General features: G+C 38.9%; 1 protein-coding gene across 2 annotated transcripts in view; it reads right to left on the bottom strand.

Annotated features, from left to right (window-relative positions):
- Positions 1–21,142, bottom strand: part of mtr (5-methyltetrahydrofolate-homocysteine methyltransferase) — a 74,383-nt gene that overhangs the window by 6,275 nt on the left and 46,966 nt on the right. For both annotated transcript variants that reach the window (XM_040135578.1, XM_040135579.1), the window contains 10 exons: positions 20,948–21,048; positions 19,530–19,597; positions 18,823–18,943; positions 18,251–18,332; positions 17,366–17,464; positions 11,447–11,522; positions 11,009–11,164; positions 10,194–10,393; positions 2,290–2,490; positions 1,951–2,143 (listed from right to left, as the gene is read on the bottom strand). In XM_040135578.1, the coding sequence (XP_039991512.1) occupies positions 1,951–2,143; positions 2,290–2,490; positions 10,194–10,393; positions 11,009–11,164; positions 11,447–11,522; positions 17,366–17,464; positions 18,251–18,332; positions 18,823–18,943; positions 19,530–19,597; positions 20,948–21,048 (1,297 nt within the window). The remainder of the gene's footprint in view (positions 1–1,950; positions 2,144–2,289; positions 2,491–10,193; positions 10,394–11,008; positions 11,165–11,446; positions 11,523–17,365; positions 17,465–18,250; positions 18,333–18,822; positions 18,944–19,529; positions 19,598–20,947; positions 21,049–21,142) is intronic.

The raw sequence follows: 21,142 nt of genomic DNA, 5'->3' as shown, positions 1-21,142 counted from the left end.
ACACACACACACACACACACACACACACACACACACACACACACACACACACACAGTTGTGTTTATTTCCCAACTCTAACATACCCTAACCCTTAGCCAAACCTTTCTTTAACCTTAAATCAAGTATTCACCCTAAAATTTAACAATCTGCATTACGGGGACTTTCTTTTTGTCCCCATAGAGAAGGTGAGTCCCAACAATGTGACTGTGTAAAAAGATTTGTGTCCCCACAACATGAGTAATACAAGCCCCCCCACACACAGCAAACATTCAGTATCCATCTGGACTACACTGGGATGTGTTCCAAAAGCACATCCTGAGGCTCCCCCACCTGTGTGCAACTGCGTAAATTGGAATTTGTCAGTGTTGTGATGACATCACTAAATCTAATGCTCTTCACTTGAGACAGTATGATGAGTTTGGCAGCAGCTTAGCTGAGCCAGCATCAGCCTAACAGACAAGATACAACAATCAGAGGAAAGCTGAACAGACAGCTTGAGTGATACTTGTGGAGATACTGTGACCCTTTCTCAGGTAGGGACAATGAACGTGTCAACCATATTATATGCCCCATTGCTTATGTTAGCTCAGCCAAGTATCAAAAACACTATGTTTTGGTACAAAATGACATTCTGCAAAAAACATTTCTACAATTTAACTAAGGCAATGTCGGGAAATTAGAAGCTTTGAAGAAATAGTGTCTATTTTAAGAGGTTGAACAATCCAATGATACACTTTCCAAAATCCGGTGGAAGTGTGTATTGCCTGCCAATTTGTGTAAGCATCAGTGATCTTCAGGATATGCAAAAGAGGGACCCAACAGATGCACTCTCTCCTGGACAAACTGTAAGTTGTAGAGGGACCTTGAGGATGCAAAAATGTTACTCGTAAATCTTGGTTCTCCTCCGATGTTAAACGAATGTTGCCTATCCACCACTTTTGGTCATACACGCATACAGCATATTTTCCAGGAACTGCATCTGCAAGACACACTCCTGATGTCCCAGCAGTTTGGTCCATCACTTGTGAACAATTCCCACTCAAATCCACAATGAAACTAGGGCCACCTGACACCCCTCTGATCTGCAGATGGTTTAGCATGACTGGAGCAAATGAATGATCTCTTTCAGTCATGCATCTAGTTGCTAAGAAAGTACTGTAATATGAGTATGTAAAAAAGAAAAGATCTGAATTTGAAGCATGTAGCATGAACACTTCAAAAGCAATGACTTATGGAATTTTTTTAGGGTCACGACCCCTTTCTTAAAGCTTCCATATCTCAGAAAGTAAAGAAATTACAAGATGAAAATTTTGCACGCTAGTTGTTGGGTACAATGATATTACATAAAGTATGAAGCAAATCCAAGACAGTCAGTCGAGAAAATTGTCTAAAATCTGTTGAGTTGAAAGGGAATTACCCTTAAGTAACCTGGTTACAGTTGGTTTTCTCTTGTATGTATTTTCTTAAATGTCATGTAAATGAAAAATCTGGTTTCCATAATCAGGGTAGGGGATTAGAGAACCCTGGTTTCCGCAGCTAGATTTGTCTTGGATAATGCACATTTCTTGGCTACATTTACATTTTAGCAGACTTCTGATCATCTTTTTACATGTGTGCATGTGCAGAACAAAGACTTCACATGGGGAGTAGCTGGATGTAAGGACAGATAATTTCACAAAGGAATGCTTTCTCGTTACATTGATTTACATTAACCAGGTTACAACAGTGAATGTAAACATGTTCTCTGATAACCTGGTTTCTTGACTACATGTAAATGTACAGATTAAAAAGATAAAGAAAAATGTAAGAACTGAATGGTGTTATTTCATTTTGTTGTTTAATCTACTAAGAAAACATCAGAACTGTATCTCATGTGAGAGAACAATACATCAGCATTGGGTGGCTTTCAGTTGCAATTATGACAGTGAAGTGGTTTGTGGTGCTCTAACCAGTCTTTTCCTGTATGTCAGCCAGGCTCCACATGATTGTCTTCTCAGTGTGGTCAGGCTGGCTGGGGTAGCCAGCTGCAGGTCTGATGCCCTGGTATCGAACTCTGTGGAGGTCTGAGGCCTGCAGAGCTTCACCAGTGCTATAGCCCCACAGCTCTTTACGCACACGAGCATGGAGCTCCTCAGCAAACGCCTGGTGAATAAAAAGTAGGTTGTAACAGAAACCAACGACACACCATGACCCAAACAGTTCTGTCTTAAAGCACCAATGACTCACTGACTTGTGCACTACCAGCAGTGATGGAGGCCTGGTGTGTTAGGAAGTTGTCTATACTGTACCTCAGCCAGGCGGTCAGCAAGAGCTTTGACCATGATGCTGCTGTAGTCGTCTCCCTGAGCCTGGAACTGCTGACTCAGCTCCTCAGCTCCAAACACACCCACAGCGAACACACCAATGTAGTCTGCCACACCGCTGTGTACAGGGGCCACAAAGTCAGATAGACACAGGCAGGGCTCTAAACTGGAGCTGTCCCTTTCCACCTGCAGCACACAAAATTGTATCTGTTACTCTGCAATTTATATCTGGCTCCATCATGAAGGTCAAATTCTCTGAAAAGAAGATGACACAAAAAATCCAAAGCATGACATCTGAAAAAAATAAAAAGCACTACACATCAGTTGGCTGAGCCCTCCCTGTGGTGGAGCTGCATAATGCTTTGTATACACCACTGAGCCAAAACATTAAGACCACTCACAAATTAAGAGAATAACGTAGTCAGCGTGTTGAATGCGAGGAAATGGGCAGGTGTAAAAACCTGAGCAACTTTGACAAGGGCTAAACTGTTATGGCCAGACATCTGGGTCACATCATCTCCAAAACGGGCAAGGCTTGTGGGATGCTCCCAGTCAGCAGCGGTGAGAACTTACCGACAGTGGTCTGGTGAGGGACAGATGTGCCACAGACTGGTACACCATTGATAAATGATAGCAATGAAGGCTACCCCATCTGGTCCAAATTGACCCAAGTGCTACTGTGGCACAAGTAATAGAAAAATGTACTGACAAATATGGGAGGAATGTGTCACAATACACTGTGCATCGCACCCTGCTGTGTATGAGGATGTGTATGCACAGACTGGTGAGAGTGAACATGCTGGTCATAATGTTTTGGCTCATCAGTGTATGATATGTGTATTCATTCCTTAATAGGGGTGGGCAATCTGATAATTTTATATCGTGATTGATCTTGAAGTAGTCCACAATCTACTTTTCAAGCGAATCATAGAGATCATAACATTTTATGTTCTCCTACTAATACTCAGTCTACTGTAATGACGTGGAGCCACGCTACAGTCACAAGCCAAGAGAATGATTGCCTACTAGATGGCTGCGCTGATTGGCCAAATTATATGACGTGTCTCTATCACAGATTCTTTTTCATGCATGGCGCATTTGCAAAACAGTTCAATGTGAGCTAGCAGCATGGCGGATAAGGACCTGGTGCCAAAAAGGAGGACTTGACGTCTGTAGTGTGGCAGTGGTTTGGCTACGCACAGTCAGATACTTCTCAAAGCAAAGTTATCTGTAAGCTGTGGAGGAAAAGTTGGTTTATCATTTATTCACTTTTGGTGATGCACTTTTTGTCGAAGTTTCAAGGTCTCTCCCAGGGGACTTAGACAGATGTTTTATGAGTCCAGGGGGGGCTACATATGGAGCAGCCTGTAGCGTTACCATAAATGGAAATAAGCCAAGCTATGCCTGTTTGAGGTTCAATTTATGGCCAGTGCATGGGTAGCACGTGAACATCATATGATTTTCAATCCTATTGGATGTTTTGGTAGAAGTAAAGATCCAATTGGAACTAAATTCTTTGTCTCAAGAAAGATTATAAAAGATGATTGTAAGACTCCTCTGACTTCTTGTGATAAGGTTTGTTTTCTCCTATATTGTAACTTACAATATATTTCAATTTGACCCTATCAGTGTTTTGTGTGTTTAATTGTGTGCAAAGTCTTTTGTAGAAAATCTTCCGCAACATTTTGGAGGTTCCACGGAGATCATTATCCTGTGGATGTCTTCTGGAAGGACATCATTCCCTGGCCAGGACATAAAGTGAGAAGCCTCGAAGTGGGTTTTTTCAGAGATGCTCAGTGGTTTCCTTCCAGAAAGCAGAGCACAGTATTGATTGATTTATTTTAATATATATAATGCTTAGTGGGGAGTAGAGAATTAACTGGCATTTCTTGTTTGTGTGAAGATTTTGTTTTCATTCTTTCTTAAAATCTAAAGTTTTATGGGTTTAGGTTTAAAACATGCACTGACTGTGGTTGAGATATTATTGTTTGTTGATTCCAAGCTTGGGACAGGGAATTCCTTTAGGGGATTCGCCTGAAAAAAGGAAAGAAACATGGGTTTCTCTGGCCTTAAAGTGCACGGAAAATAGGGGGGGGGTGGCCTCCAACCTATACGGGTCCCTTTAGTGGAGCCGATAAGGCGTGCATAAAATAGGGGGAGGGGATTCCCGCCTAAAGATCCATTAGTTGCCAGGGCAGATTTCTGCTGAAGAATTTCAGTGCTGGAAACGCTGGCAGCTACTGCATGTTGTGTTTACTGGCACTGGTAGACGCAAGAGAAATTTTTGACCTGGTCAGTGTCTGGTTTTGTGGTGTGTGTGTGGTGTGTGTGTGTGTGTGTGTGTGTGTGTGTGTTTGTGTGTGTGTGTGTGGCCTCCAGCCCCTTCTTTTTCATCTCAGTTCTTTGTGTGTATGTGAGCCTTATGTGTGCATGTGATTGAGAGAAGAGTTAGAGAGAAGACAGCAGCTGTTTAGCTTAAAGTTACTGTGTCTGTGTATGTGCGCGCACTGAGAGATTGATGATTGTTGTTTTTTAGTTCTCCGAAACTATGAGATTAGATAGATGTAGATATTATAGATAAAGATTATTGCAATAGTTGTATAACTGTTGCCTTGAAGGTTGGTGCTGAGCAGTTATTTTGTCTGAAAAAAAAAAAAAACTGTGTTGAGAACCAGTTATATAGAGGCCTTTGGTTGCTAAAGATAATTGGGTGTCTCTTGGTAAGCAGAGGTGAGACGCTTCACAATTAGAAAAATAGCATTACAGTGCCTTGTGTGGTTGCCTTCGTTAACTGCATTTGATTTGAGACTTTTTTCCTTTTTTCTTATGGCCATATCTGTGGTGTTAAAATGAACTCCACTCATTTAAAAGTGCGTACATTATTTGAGGGAATGATCCTTTTATTACCATTATTGAGGCAAAAACAAAATATAATAATAATTTTATACTCTTTTAGATTTATTCCATGACTAAATTTTTATTTTTGAGTTTGTCATTTCTTTTCTTTAGAATCTTATTCTAGGCTTTCCACGTTCCTTTTTTTTCTCCTTTTTCTTTTTATTGAAAATAGAATAATCAGTCTTTTTATAGTTTTGGATTATTTATTAATAATAATAATAATAATAAATAAGGCCTATTATACCTTTATCTAACAAGATCGCCACGGGTGTCATTATTGTATGAATTTATAGATCCTTCTAATCCCAAAGGGCATCCTGACTGGGATTACGAGTATATGGTGGTGGAGTGTCTTGGGGTCTGGGATGCTATTGGTCAAAAGGTCAGTCACACAGGTCAGATGATTTCAAGTCGCCCTAAAACAGTTCTAGTCAGTGTTCATTAAGTTGATGAAATTGACTGCCCTGTAAGAACACACACCCTCCAAAGCAGGGAGATGGAGCTCCCCCTGGTGAGCAACAACATCTACAACAATGCTCACCAGAGAAATACACTCCACCCACAGGTTTAAAGTGAAACTGCAGGGGAAGACAGCAAAGGAACTACTGCAATGCCACCTGCTGGCCATACACCTCCACTATATACTGGATTGTTGGCCTGCCTTAAAGACATCTACGCAAATACCTCAAGAGACGCCATGGAGCTCAATAACTATACAGAAAGGAGCCCAATTTAACTCAACTGGCCAAGGCAGAACAAGGACAGGAACTTTATACCAGCCAAAGACATCACTCCCAATATTGGATCCCATGTCTGCAAGTGCGCAGTTAGGAGCAGTGGGTGGTGCTTTGGAAAGCTCATTCCTTGGTCCAATGATAAAAAAAAGTCCCAATGGAATACGGGATGTTCAGCATGTTTATAGACCATGGAAAATAACAGAATTACAGGCCATCATTGATATACTTCCAGAGCCTAAGAATAATGGCAAAGTGTTTGCAAATGCCCTGGAGAGGATGGTGGTGCACTGCAGACCTACTTCAACAGAACTGGAACATGTATGTGTGACCATAATGGGTCTTGCCTGAGGAGAAATTAAAACAGCTAATTGGATTTTGGCTGCTCATTGGGCTATTGAAAATACCTCTCCTTATTGAACCCAATTAACAGCTTGCACCAAGCACTGGAGACTAAATTCAAACCAGTCATAAATATGACAACTGTGAACACGTGTGCAAAAAATTGCAAGAGACTTTTGATGACTATTTCTCCAGAAAAGTTAAAGTCTTTAACACACAAAGTGGTAATGAACAACCAACTGATAATACTGATGACACTGTGTGGGAGAGACAGTTTGTTCAGACCCTGGTGGATGGTCTGACCCCAGAGCAATTTTGTCAGGCACTGTGTGGCATAGCAAAGTGCCATATTAAGTGATGTTAAAAAATACTGCTCACATGCTGAGGCTATTGTTCAAGATGAAAAGAACCAACAAATGAAAAACTCCAAAGCAACAGCTGAAAAGCTTCAGATGGTTCAGCTGGCCTACTAAGCTCTACCTGCCAGAGCTAGAGGCAGACACAGAGGTAGAAGTAGAGGCCGTGGATGAGGGAGAGGTAAGAGCATCCCCTATGACAACAGAGGCAAAACTAATGTTTGCTCAAGACGCCATCAAGTGGGCCACATTGCTAGAAACTGCACACCTACGATAACAGAGGTGTGGGATGGTGAACGAGGATGTCACGCCCACCATCTGGCAATGTGTCCGTGAACAGACCATTTGGCGACAGGAATAAACCATCACAAATGTCATGACTATCTAGACAGGTCTCAACTCCTGATACCACTTGTCAGGAGCAGAGTGAAAAATCTCAAACAAGTGATTCTCAAGATACTGAACTGTTCTAGCTTTCTCTCTGCTATAAATTTGAAGATCTATCATGTGTTTACAATCAAAATTCATGGTACCTATAAAATGCTGGCTGATACAGGAGCCATCGAGTCTACATTGAGGTCAACAACAAAGCTTTTCAGATGTCTCAAAAAATGAAGACTTGCATCAGGGTTTCAGGAATGCATTTAAAGTGTGAAGTGACTAACCTAGTGACTAACGACCTAATATTGGTAAGTCACAAAACACAACACAACCAGCATTTCCTATTCCCAATAGTCCATTTCAGCATTTGATGAGGGATTTTACTGAACTAACTCCAGCTAGAGGATACAAATACTGCTTAGTAGTTGTATAAATGTTCTCTAAGTCAATAGAGGCCTTCCCTTGTAGACAGACAGATACAAAATCAACTGCTAAACATTTGTTTCAGGAAATTCTTCTAAGAAGGGGAGAAGAGAAATTATTATCTGATAATTGGTCCCATTTTGTCAATAATACTATCTCATTTTTGGAAGAAAAATTGGGCATTGATTTGAAGCAGCATTGGGCTTACCATCCTCAGAGTGGGGGTGCTATTGAAAGAGCTAATGGCTTGTAGAAAATAAGCTAACAAAAATGATGGAGGAGACACAATTAGATGGGGTCTCCTGTCTCCCTGTTGTATTATTGTATATGATGGGAAGACATCATTCTATTACAGATCTGTCACCACATGAAGTTTTGACAGGCAGAGTTATGCCAGTGGGTCAGAACCTGTACAGAGGAACGCCTACTTATCAGATTCTTGTAGATGAGGCCATAGTGGCCTACTGTAGGAAGTTAACCTGTATTTGTGAGGTCTATCTCTGCAAAGGTGAAAGCAGCACTTCCATCGCCTTTAAGAGAGGGAGAAACAGCCCATCCTTTCCAGCCTGGAGACTGGGTTCTGGTTAAAGATTTAAGGAGGCGACATTGGCACTCACCACATTGGAAAGGTCCATACCAGGTCCTGCTCACTACACTGACAGCTGTTACAGTGAGGAGAGGACAACGTGGATCCATGCATCACATTGTAAAAAGGCACCAATACCATAAGAAGGAAGTAGCAAAAATGGAGCCTCTGATCTTGGCCATGTTGGTATGTCTCTTCACACCATTTGGAGGGTCACCAACCTCCAGTGTTACCCAGAAAGTAATAATGACTGAAATAGGGGAGCCAACACAGACAGAATACACTTCACTAATAGATTTTTTTGGCAGAATCAAGAGACTTGCCTTACTAGAGCCAATGCTACCTGAAAATGTGAAGGATCAAGAGGATGACGATTTACATTCAATAGAGGTGAGAGTGAACACATGGTATGCAATGATGTCCCACATGGTGGAGCACACGTATCCTGGACAAGGAGGATTGGTAGCAATAATTGTGCCCGCTTGTGACAATATAGATTCATGCTTATGTTCTGTTGCAAGGCCGTTATGGGAAGATGAAACAATGTATGTCATTTGTGAATACATTCAACAACACGGGAGACAGACTATACGAAAAACATTTGATAACTACTGTATTACTAATAAAAATGATTTACTCATCCCACTACATAAGTCAACAGATCTTAGCAATAGAACTGCCTGTAGATCATGTACGGGTGCTTGAAAAACCACTCAGGATAGGAACCCTCCATATTCAACTGGAGGCGAAAGAATTAACAAAATATTTATGGGAGTGGCGGATTGTCTAGAAAATGGAGGTGTGTACCCTGGTACCCATACATTCCAAGGGAATGGAACTGTGAGAATAAAAAAAGGGATAGAATATTGGATATACAGCTGCAATTGTGTTTGTAGACCTTGTTTTTATATGTGGGGGATCAGATTATTTTTTTAATCTACCGGGGTATTGGTGAGGCTGTTGTTACTACACTCATTTGACATTGCCAGTAAATTTGATCCTAAAGAATGATCAATTGGGAAATTTTTCTTTAGTAGAAGACAGTGGATTGAATAATGGTTCTGTCAGAAAGTCTAAATCCCTTCCTATAAATACTATACCTGCTGCTGCCTTTAACTGACATGTCTTCTGGTATGAGAATGTAAATTAATTTTTTCTATCCCCAAATAGGAGTGACTTTTTGTTAGCCAAGACTGGGGGTTTATGTGCAAAATTAAATTTGACTGTTGGATCATGTATGCCTTTAATCCAGATGCGACAGATAAACTAACAGATGTTATTTCTGGTTTAAACCATTTCCAATTTTTTGCGGGACAGATCTGGTCCTACTGACCATACAGCTGGTTAACTAACTGTTAACCAGCTTCCTGTTAACTGCTTCCTGTTATTGTGGCCATACTGTTGTTTTTTCTTGATTATATGTGTTTTCTGAGTTGTGCTTGAGCAAAAAAATTACAATTTGCATAGCTTTTCTATGCTTGACATGTGCTTGACATACATAAAAGGAAATTATATGTTGTTCCTCATGGACCTCAGTGCAACATAAAACAGACATACATTGTTAGGGGTAAAAGTGAGCATTCTTACATTAGCAACAACAACTTGAATTTGAACAAGGTATATTTTCTCCTCTTGCAGCAAACTTGCCAGTGATGGTGAAAAATCCATCCAGGTGTGCTGTTTGTTGATTACTGATGCTGCCTTACAGTTCTTGCAAGTAGACTCCTAATATAAAAGCGGTGCACTCTCTCTGCAAATAGTACAGCCGGCACTTCACAGTCATAAACTCCCATCAGCGGAGAACAGTTGGACAAAATCACAGCATTCGTGCACCTTTTCCTTGTGGATATAAACACAGAGTCCACTGTGTTCATCGTATTCAATCTGCCGCTCCTGGCAGAGTCAGTACTAGCAGAGATTCGCCACATAAAAAGTACTAAGGTCTGATTGGTACTGATTATGAGAGCATCCCTTCAAAATATGTTTATATTTTTCATGCTCTAATAAAGAAAGTATTGTACGCTTCTATGACAATAACTAGCTATATTCATATTGCTGTACGAATTCCTTTACAGTTTTTTTTTTTTTACAGTTTTATCAGCAGTGACATAAGTTCTTCAGCTGGACTTTGACCTTTTTGTTAAATTCATATATCATTGTGTCCCTCACCTGTTGCCTTAAGCCATGGAATTTGGCAATGGGTTCGGTGTCTCTGCGTACTGTGACATCCCCTTTGTACACATTGATGTCATCACCATCACTCTGGGCACGCCAGAATCCCACCAGGCCCTGCCCCTTCAAATTGCTGCTGTCAATCATCTGGTTGAGCAGCCGCTGTGCGTCATCAAAGACTCGACGAGCCTCCAAACCTTCAAAATCCAAATATCATTAAGATCAGACATGGTTTCACTGTTTATGTTCAACAATGCTGTAAGTCATTACAGCTACCAGAGCACAAAAAACATTGGCGATAGTGAGTCAGTGGAGTCACTGACTCACTATCGCCATTTTTTTTGTGCTCTGGTAGCTGTATGCTTATTTTAGTATTCAAGATGATTTCACTGATTACTTAACTGCACAATGATCCAGAACCTGTACACAGGTCACATGCATCTACGTATGCAACACTAAAAATTGTTACATTTATCCATCAAGTTAGCTTACTTAACACTGAGTATTAAGTTACAGTAACATCTATTTTATAACATTAATCCATAAGGCAGACTTTTTAACTTTCTCTTTTTTTGAATACTGATATGACTTTTTAAATGATTCAAATAAATAATCTTATTTTGAACTATTAAATCTTTATTATTTTTGTTAAAATAAATTAACAAGATGATATAGTATTGAGTTTTCTTAAAACATTTGTATTTACAGAACTGAGTGTTAAAATAAAATGAAATGCATGTGCAACATTTGAGTGAAACATCATGTAGCAGGATGGTTTATAGTAGGATTTATGACAGACGCTAAGCTCTTACCAACAGTCTTGTCATTGAAGATCTTGGGGTAACCTCTGTTTGGGTATTTTCCTCTCAGCTGCCACACATCAAAGAAAGGCTTCCAGTCAATGAAGTCCACCAAACTGTTCAGGTCATACCACTTAAACACACGGGTGCCCAGGAACTGAGGACGCACTGTCACAGAAAGACAAATACAGGGCACACTTGGTTTTAATGTAACAGGAAATCAAAACTTTTTTGTATGGCAGATAACAGCATCACATAAATATTCTGTATATGCTAGTTTCAGCACTTTGAACCCAAGTTGTCGTGTTTTCTGTTTTTTTTCCTTTTGTGCATCATTTTCCAAAATTCAGATGAGCAAAGATGAGCATGAGAGACTGAAACTGTGTCAGTGTATCTGAAGTAGAACATGTCTCCAATGACTTTGGAATTTGTTCAACTGTGCCAACTCACCTGGTCTCGGCAAAGAGAGCCAGTCTATATGTAAAGCCTTCTCTCTGGCCTGGCAAAGAGACAGATACCGACGATCCTAAAAGCAACAGAGAGAAATGCAGGATGAAGAGGAAGACCCAGCAATGTTATTAACTCAATGTGCTTTACATTAAAATACATGTACAAACACACATCCACCCAACTACAAAAAAAAAAGTAATTGATATCATTAATACCAGCTCATTTATAGTACTAGGACAGGATGGCTGTGTACAGCCATGTGTGATCAATATAAGAATGATAGGATTGCATTTGTGGTCGCAAGTTTAAATGAGCTGTTTTCACACATGCACTGCAACCTCGGATATACACTTATGTCATGGCAGTCTGGGGATATCAATTACATCTGCGACTGCTCTTTTTCTGTGACAGAATGATTGGGAAATAGCCTTCTTTATTAAAAAAAAACAAATAAATAAGTTTGGTTTCTTAATACAATTTTTGATGAGTCTTCTGCAAATATGACAAAATCTGATGGGTCAAAAATATGCAGTACATACATAAGTTACAGTATATTACAAACACTGGTGGCATAGCTATAAAAGTTCTAAAATATCAAGACTGCCTCTGACCTTCCCATCAGTGATTATAATTTATTGCAGTTGGTAACTTCTCAGTAAGTGTATAAATAGGGCTTGTTTGACTGCCTGCATTAGAACAAGCCACAAACATCACACTGGTAATGTGCAAAGAACTCAGTACAGATCTGAGAAAGTTCATAATAGATATACACAAGTCAGGAATGTCAGTGTCTGGGACTATGTCAAAGCAATCTCAGGTCCAAAAATCAGTGCAAATCTTTCAATTAAAACAGTATAACCAACCTTCTCAAATTTAGCTGTGATGTCAAGCAAAACTAAAATAGAAATCCTTTTTGAATCACTGTCACTGATGACTCAAGGAAGATATTCAAGAAACAGAGGATGAGAGGGAGGAAGTCTTACAGTTGGTTTCACATTATGAACAACAGTATCCTTGCTTCATTAGTTTTACTTAGATCTCCACTTCTTTCAACTTGTTCCTGTTCTCTTGTCTGATACCTTTGTGATGACTGTTCAAAGTACTCCTCTAATACACAATAGAAAGTCAAGATGTAGGTTTTAACTCCCCTTGGAAGTTACCAACTGTGCTCTATTTCTGTGCAATGCACTTAAACTATACCACTGTACTACAAAATGGTGCACTACAGTGCAACATTTTGCCAATGCTGTGACTTTGGAGACTACTGCCATCTTGAAATTTGAAGATTTTACAAAAGGCAAAAATATTACTTCAAGGATCTGAATGGGTGTGTAAACATGCAACTAACAACGTCACATTAGAACAATTTCAACATTAAAGTGGTTTAAAGAAGAGTACTGTAGGAACTATGGATTTCAGCATCTGTAAAAGCAAATACTATGTAATATAGACTATGTAATAGGAAAGAAAAAAGGTAAATGCAGGAGGTGGAAACATTATAACAATACCGACAGTAAAAATGAAGTGAACCCTTTGGAATGATCTGCATTTATATGTGTCTTAAAATATTTTCAGATCTTCATCTAAGTTGTAGTTATGAACAAAAAATCTATTGTGATGAATAACAAACAAATCAGTGTATTGTTCTTGTCCATACTGTTTGTTTGAAGTTTGGACTGATGGAATTAACTATTGTTTGGTAAGAATATGCAGCACTACGTGTGGTATAAAAAGGGCAGCGCACACCAATATGAAATCATCATCCCCGCTGTGAAGCACAGTGAAGGAAGCGTCGTGATGTGGGGCTGCTTTGCTGCATCTGGGCCTGGACAGCTCGCCATCATAGAGGGGAAAATGGATTCCCAAGTTTATCAAGGTATTTAACAGGATAAAGTCAAGGTGGCTGTCCACAAGCTGAAGCTAAGCAGGAGTTGGGTGACGCAGCAGGACAATGACCCTAAACACTGAACACAAATAAAATCCACGTATTGGAGTAGCCCAGACAGAGCCCAGACCTTAACCCAATACAGATGCTGAAGAATTACCTCAGAGAGCCAACTACACCAGACATTCTCAGAATATGGTTGAGCCTTCCTCTCGAACATGGTACAGGTCTGATCCACAGCTACTCTAAGCTCTTGATTAAGGTTATTGCTGCCAAAGGAGGTTCGACCAGTTATTAAATCCAAAGGTTCCCTCAGTTTTTCCACCAGCACTGTGAATTTATAATGGGTGTGTTCAGTAAAGACACTAAAGATAACTGTGTGTGTGTTATTATCTTAAGCTCATTGTATTTGTCTATACTTGTGACTCAGATGAAGATTAGATTACATGACCAATTAACGCATAAAACCAAGTCATTCCAAAGGGTTTGATTACTTTTTATTACCACTATACAGGAAGGGTAGATTGTGTAATGTAGTTCCCTTAAGGTCTTCAGAAAGCCATACATATGCCAAAACAAACTCCTTGGTGTTAAAGAATACGTCTGGCGATATTCCATTTTTTCTTACTGTCAAGAAATCCCAGGTGCCAAAAAAACATTGAATGTCTCCTACTACCAAGTATTGTGTGTGTATCAAAGCGTGATATACAGTTAGGTACATAAGTATTGGACGTTGACACAGTTTTCATAATTTTGCCTCTCTACACCACCACAACGGATTTGAAGCAGATAAAAGTTTTGGAGTTGATTCCAAGAGTTGAATTTGCATTTGGTAGTTGTTCATGGGAACTCTCAATATGTGGTCCAAAGAGTTGTCAGTGTAAATGAAGGAGGCCATCATTAGCTGGGGAAAAAAAACCTATCAGACAGATAGCAGAAACTTCAGGAGTGGCTAATCAACAATTCAGTACATTCTTAAAAAGAAGGAACGCACTGGCTCAGCAACACCAAAAGGCCTAAAGACCACAGAAAACAACTGGTGGAACAAGTGGATGATCGCAAAATTCTTTCGTTGGTGAGGAAAAACCCTTCACAACATCTAGCCAGGCCAAGTACACTCGAGGAGGCAGGCGTATCATTGACAAAGTAATAAATCAAGGGGCAAGTTCATGAATGTAAATACAGAGGGTTTACCACAAGGTGCAAACCACAGGTAACACTCAAGAACAAAAAAACCAGATTAGATGTTGCCAGAAAACATCTAAAAAAGCCTACCCAGTTCTGGAACAAAATTCTTTGAGCAGATAAAACCAATATTAACTTGTACCAGAATGACGGGAGGAAGAAAGTATAGTGAAGGAAAGATGATCCATGATCCATGATCCATGATCCATGATCCAAAGCCACCATGTCATCTGTCAAACATGGTGGAGGCAACGTTATAGCATGAACATGTATGGCTGCCAGTGGAATTGGGCCACTGGTGTTTATTGATGATGTGACTGCTGATAGAAGTAGCAGGATGAATTCTGAAGAGTATAGGGCTACTAGGGATACTATCTGTGCGGACTCAGCCAAATGTTGCAAAACTGAAAGAACGGTGCTTCACAGTTCAGATGGACAATGACCCACAACACACTGCAAAAGCAACCCAAGAGCTTCTCAAAACAAAGAAATGCCTCAGCAACACCAAAAGCCTCTTGAGATAATCCATCTCATTTTCAAGGGGTTCCTTAACACAAATACACAGAAAATACAATACAACACATAAAACAAATCAGCACGAATACAGTCACACATACACAGACAAAAGATCTCCCAGGCCTAGCCTCTCCTACATCCACTAGTACCCCTATGATGGGAAATACATACAGTAAATGTACACATACCCCAAATTTTTCTATCTCAAATTTAACTTGAAGCAAGAGCAAGTTGCCTGAGTGTAAGTAAAAAGAGATGACTTAAAGTGATGAAAAGAGGTAATAGATCTAAGTGAACTAGGCAGGTTATTGCAGTTTGATGAAGTTTTAAATTTAAAATTTAAAAGCACGTCGCCCAGTTTCTCATTCTAGGAACAAAGAAAAAATTATGCTTGGTATATGCCTTAGACTATACAATAGTCTATATGGAATTTAAAAATTGTTTTAAGTTAGAAGGATAATTAATATTAAAATATCCTCCACCGGCTGCACCAGCTTCAGTGCTATACAATTCAGTACTCTTTGATTAATCCTACTGACAAACAAACCAACAAACAAACCAACAAATAGACATAGGTGAAAACATAACCTCTTTGGCAGAGGTAATAAATTGCAACTACTGAAACTGTCTTCTAGATTTAGGTTTTAAACAAATTAGCTTGTCATGGATATAACAATGATGGGTTCTAAAAGGACAACTCAAAACAAATCCACAGAGACTATTATAAACTATATTGAGAGGGGGGGAGATTTGTTTCTGATGTGTCTGATATCTGCATAATCTACTATTGGTAATCTACTATTGGTAACTTTGAAATACTTGGGTGAAACAATTAATTGAACGATATAATGTTCTTAGGCTACAATTTATTTTCTTTTATGACTGAATTAATATGGGGATTAAAGAAAGTTGTGAATCAAGCCAGACATCCAAATATTTAAATTTCTCTACTTTTTCGAGTGGTGTCCCATCTAAAAAGTTGACCAATTATTGGTTTGATGCAAAAGGTCAGATCTTGTAGTAAACAACATACTATAAGACTTCTTTTCACTCAACACAAGTTTGTTAAAAGACAACCATTTTTGAACAGCAACAAAATCTGCCTGTAATGTACACGGGATTTGTGAAATGGCTTGGAAGAGTATTTCACAGTATTATCTGCATATAATTGTATATGACAATCAGAGAATATTTGTGGGAGGTCATTAATAGTAATAGAGAACAGCAACGGCCCCAAAGCTGTACTTTGCAGTAAACTTTTTTCTATAATTATGAAATCTGACTGAGTGCCCTGACGCCGGTATTTTAAATATGAATTAAACGATAGTAAAGAATGTTTAGAAAGACCAATAGCACAAAGTTTGTCTAAGAAGAGGCAGTGATCAAGCATGTATCTATCTATGAATGGATACATGCTCCATGAATATTGCTCATGGAGGCATATTGTTGTATAATAAAAGAAAACTTCATCTGTAAATTTTAAGAGAGTTGTAGAAAAATTAGGTCCGATACCCGATTGGTATGGAGATAAGATGAAAAAAATGTTAACATGTTGAGATGGTTGATTAAAAATTAACTTTTCAAACACTTTTGCTACACTGCTAATAATAGAAATAGGTCTACAGTTTTTAAGATCGAGAGGGTCACCACTTTTATGCAATGGGGTAACTCTGGCAAATTTCAGCATTGATGGAACTTCACGTGCAGATAGGGATAAATTAAATAAGTTGGACAGAAGATGTGCCAGAACATGAGAGGCAAGCTTGATTGGTTGCACATATACTTCTTAAGTGTTTATATGCATTCGAATCAGCAGAATCCCTTGTCAAGCTATATTTTTCCTAGGCGTCATCTCTTTGTTTAAAGAGATTTATAAGATCACCATTATTCCAAGGTAAATGCCTACCTTTAACCTTAATTGTTGATTATTCCAAATCTTCCAAACACAGAAAATTATAGAATGGTCGCTGAAACAACAGGCAATACCCCAGAATTAGTAATTCCGTCAGAGTGGGTGACAAGAATCCAATCTAATGAAGACTTAGACCTGTAATCAACTTGCCTAGGCTCATTGATGAGTTAGGTTAGGGATTGCAGGAAATCTGTGAATTAATCAATTGCTTAAGCCTTAAAAAAGGCCTGTTTTCTATGGAGGCTGCTGAATCTAGCAGTCTGTAATTATTTCTGATAAGTTCAAGACATGTGGGTCAAAAACGGATTTCAAAGAAGGTCACCTCTGTGGGTCACTGGATCCAAGAAAAAACTTTTAAACCATGGGAGTAAAGACTACCCTTGTGCCTACACTATTGTGCGTTTCTACCAGTAATTCTTACCTTCAGAAGGTCATAGTGCTCCTGCCTGATCTCCTCATATTCCTCTTTCAGGTCATCAAAGTACTCCTCCCTCAGTGCCTCATCCAGCAATTGGGAACACTGACAAACAGGAAAATATTCAGGAGATAAACACACTATAATTTGGACTGATCAAACCAGTTGACTCAAACATCTCTCAAATCTCTGGCCACATCAACTTATATCCACTTATATCTCTTTTTGTATGTGACTATCACATACAATGAGAGATCAATAACTCCTTATTAAAAATTCAAATTTTAACCTTCCTGTGTTTGTTAGTTGGAGCTCTGATAGAGATCTCAGTGCAATGTGGTGCTATGTTAGACTGCTAGCCAAGAAACAAGTTCTTGTTGTGGATCCAGTATTTTCTTAATGATTTCTTAACAAAGCATTTTTGAACATGTTCTTATATTTTCTCATGTACAACTGGCACTGTCCCATGAAAATTCATGTATTTGCACTTATTGCAGATTCTGATCCAGAAGCAGATTGAGACATTGGTTTTTGTTTTTTTAAATGAAAATGTAACCAATTTTGCAGCTTGTGCTTTCTAGTTGAGAATTCTAAGGCATTACTTGTCATCACAAGTAATGCAGATCTGTTCCATACATTCAAGCAGATTCAAAGCAGTCAGGGGTTAGGGTATTCAAAAGAGACAAATTTGCACTCATTTAAATCCATTTGTAAAAAACATGTTTTTGCTTCGTCTTGTTTTTGTCTTGGGATATAGTCTGTTGTCAGACATTTTTATTCCCTTTAAATGAATGCTATGGGCTTCTCTGTGGTCCAGAGGGTTGAGTGAAAAATGCCAGTAAGACTTTAGATCCTAGAAAAGTTCCATTGAGATGACGTAGATGTTCTTACCACCACCACACTCCTGGAGGCGTCCAGAACATGGATAACAGGACAACTGTAGCGAGGGGCAATCTTCACTGCAGTGTGTGTCCTATACAAAATACAAAACACCAAATGTTTGCAACCCAGGAGAGCACTGCAAGATATCAACCACCTTTTAAGATGAGCAGTGGAAGTACTACTTACAATGCCTAATTATCTATTATAGATATATTTCTGTAAAAGAACAGAATAGTCGACAATATTTGTATAATGTCTGGTCTCATCACTCCCTCTCTGGATAAGATGATGGTTTTCTAAAACATTACACAATTATTTAAGAAAAACATTACACAAAAGCACCACTTAGCGTCCTGTGTGGGCCTTTGGAGGGTATACACAGCTACATGTCTCCTGCGATTCAAATCATAATAAGCTGCTTCTTTTGAAAGTGAGGAGCTTCACTAGGTGGACCTAACTCACTGTTGGCTCACATTGCCCTACCACTACCCACCTGCTACCTATCATATACTAATGTTTGTCTATCAGTGGGGTATATTTCTGCTTTATCATAGACTCATGTTTGTTTGTGTTTGTATTACTTTGATGTTGTGGCTCCTCCAATCAGCAGTGGTGTTGTCATCCCCAGTCTCTCCATCTCTTTGGCCACATAGATCATCTCATCTAGAGAGGGGGTGATGAGACCGGACAAACCAATGATATCTGAAGGAATAGAGATAATACACACATAACATTACTGCTGCTGCCATTATAAAGGAATAAGAATTAATACAGCGAGAATAGTTTGAATAATTTGCATTGGCAGATACAGTAGATGCCCAGGCTGATATGAAAAACAAAAAGGTGTATATGCAAGGGTTTGGGAGGTAAAGTAAATTGTTTTAGTCTAAAATTATTTTGTTTTTTTGCAGTTATTACTATTTTCCACACATGCTTATTGTCTGTTCTGTGTTGCACTTTGGCTCACGAGGAATGACATTTTGTTTCTCTGTATGTATTACATGCATATGTGTGGATATGACAATAAAGCTCAACTTGAACTTTACCATTTTCAGTGTCAATAATGAACCTTTGAATTGAATACATAATGTTTTATTTCCATCTTTACTACCAAGAGCAATGTCTTTCACTATCATTGTCTTTGCTTGATGATCATTTGAATGGAGAACAATTTTTTTAAATATGATATCTATGAGCATTTTTTTGGAGTTTGCTAATTTAAATTCTTAAAAATATTTTCCGTAAACAACTCACACTAATAACATGCAATCTAAACTGCATACTGTACCAGCTTTCTGTGTGATGGCCTCTCTAAGGATCTGATCACAGGGAACCATTACACCCAGGTCGATCACTCTGAAAGAGAACAAACATCCTAAATTAATTTCTTTAATATAACTTAAGTATTTATTCCAAATAATATCATATTCTTGTACTTTTTGTAGCAGAGGTCCCTGTTTTCTCAGTTAGCACTGATACCCTACCACTGGCAATCGATGTGGGCAGATAGGAAGATATTTCTGAAGAGCAGCGTTTGTGTTTCTGTGATCTTGGTGTTGTTGAGGATGAAGTTAATTTTGTGTTCCATTGCCCAATGTACAGTGATTGAGAAAATCATCTGTTTGAAAAAATCAGGTTGAAGAACCCTGATTTGTCTTGGTTATCTGAAGGTAATATGTTGAGTTTTAATGAGGAGATTTTTGTTTTGGCAAGGTTTATAGAAAATGCAAGGCGAGACATCATAACAGGACATTTTTATCATCGAAATCGAATGTTTGAAATGTTGTCTTTTTTTAAGAGGCCATCCTAGTTTTATATGTGGCCATCCTAGTTGTTGTCATTGCCTAGTGTCTTATAAGCCCATATGGGCTGAGCACCACATAGTGCAGGACATACCAATAAACAAATCAATAGGAATCAATCTATAAATGTATAATGTCACTTACAATAAGAGATGAACACTGAACAAAATTTTTGATAGCCAAAATCCAGTTCTTCCCTTTGTAGATTTTAATTGCAGATTATTCTTTGGTGTTAAAATATGTGTTAGGAATACTACACCAGTACATTACTGTTAATGCCACTGTTCTGTTTCAGTATCCTTCACAATAAGAGCACTATCTGTCAATAATCTGATTCTGCTTAGAGCCTAAAAAGCTTGTGCTGCCCCTCCTGTTCCTGCATGCACATACAATATTACAGAATGTAAGGCTAAAACCACATATGTAGGTAGTGAAAAAAAACACACAGCAAATTAGTGCCATTTAACAGCAGTAATACCGTTGGGTTGGTGCCCATGGCCTAGCATCAAATCAACCCATGCAATCTAAGGTGAACTCTGAACTGTTCAGTGAACTACTGTCAGTGCCACTGAGATTAATGTTTAACCTCAGACGGAGGCCAGCAGCTGATGATATGATGAGTGACAGCAGAAACCTGTGATTCTACATGGAGGCTCCTGATGTTAAATCATACACTGTAAATAACAGCAGACTAACAAAGTCTGCTTTCTGGCTGGTTGTTCTAAATGTTAATTCCAGTAAGTGATATATCAATATATTTACTGTTACTTAAGATGCATTGTGAGCCAAAGTCTGCTGACAGACCTAATATACTGGGAAGGGTGTGGTGGAGAAAGAACCCTAGTGCTTAGTGAAAGAATTTCAGATGGTAAACCATTCAAACTGAGTAGCAAACCAGTTTTACCTGAAGTTGTTACAACCCAGCACAACACCTACGATGTTCTTGCCAATATCATGGACATCTCCCTTCACTGTAGCCAGAATTATGGTGCCCTGATAGGGATCCTGCAGACCAAGGAGAAAACATCAGGGGAAGTGGAGGACCACAGAATAAGCTGATTTGTCTGTTTTCTGTTTGTGTATGGTATTGTTTGGTTCA

The sequence above is a fragment of the Xiphias gladius genome, chromosome 9 (genome assembly GCF_016859285.1).
Source record: "Xiphias gladius isolate SHS-SW01 ecotype Sanya breed wild chromosome 9, ASM1685928v1, whole genome shotgun sequence".
Classification (NCBI taxonomy): domain Eukaryota; kingdom Metazoa; phylum Chordata; class Actinopteri; order Istiophoriformes; family Xiphiidae; genus Xiphias; species Xiphias gladius.
This window is presented reverse-complemented; position numbering and strand designations above follow the sequence as displayed.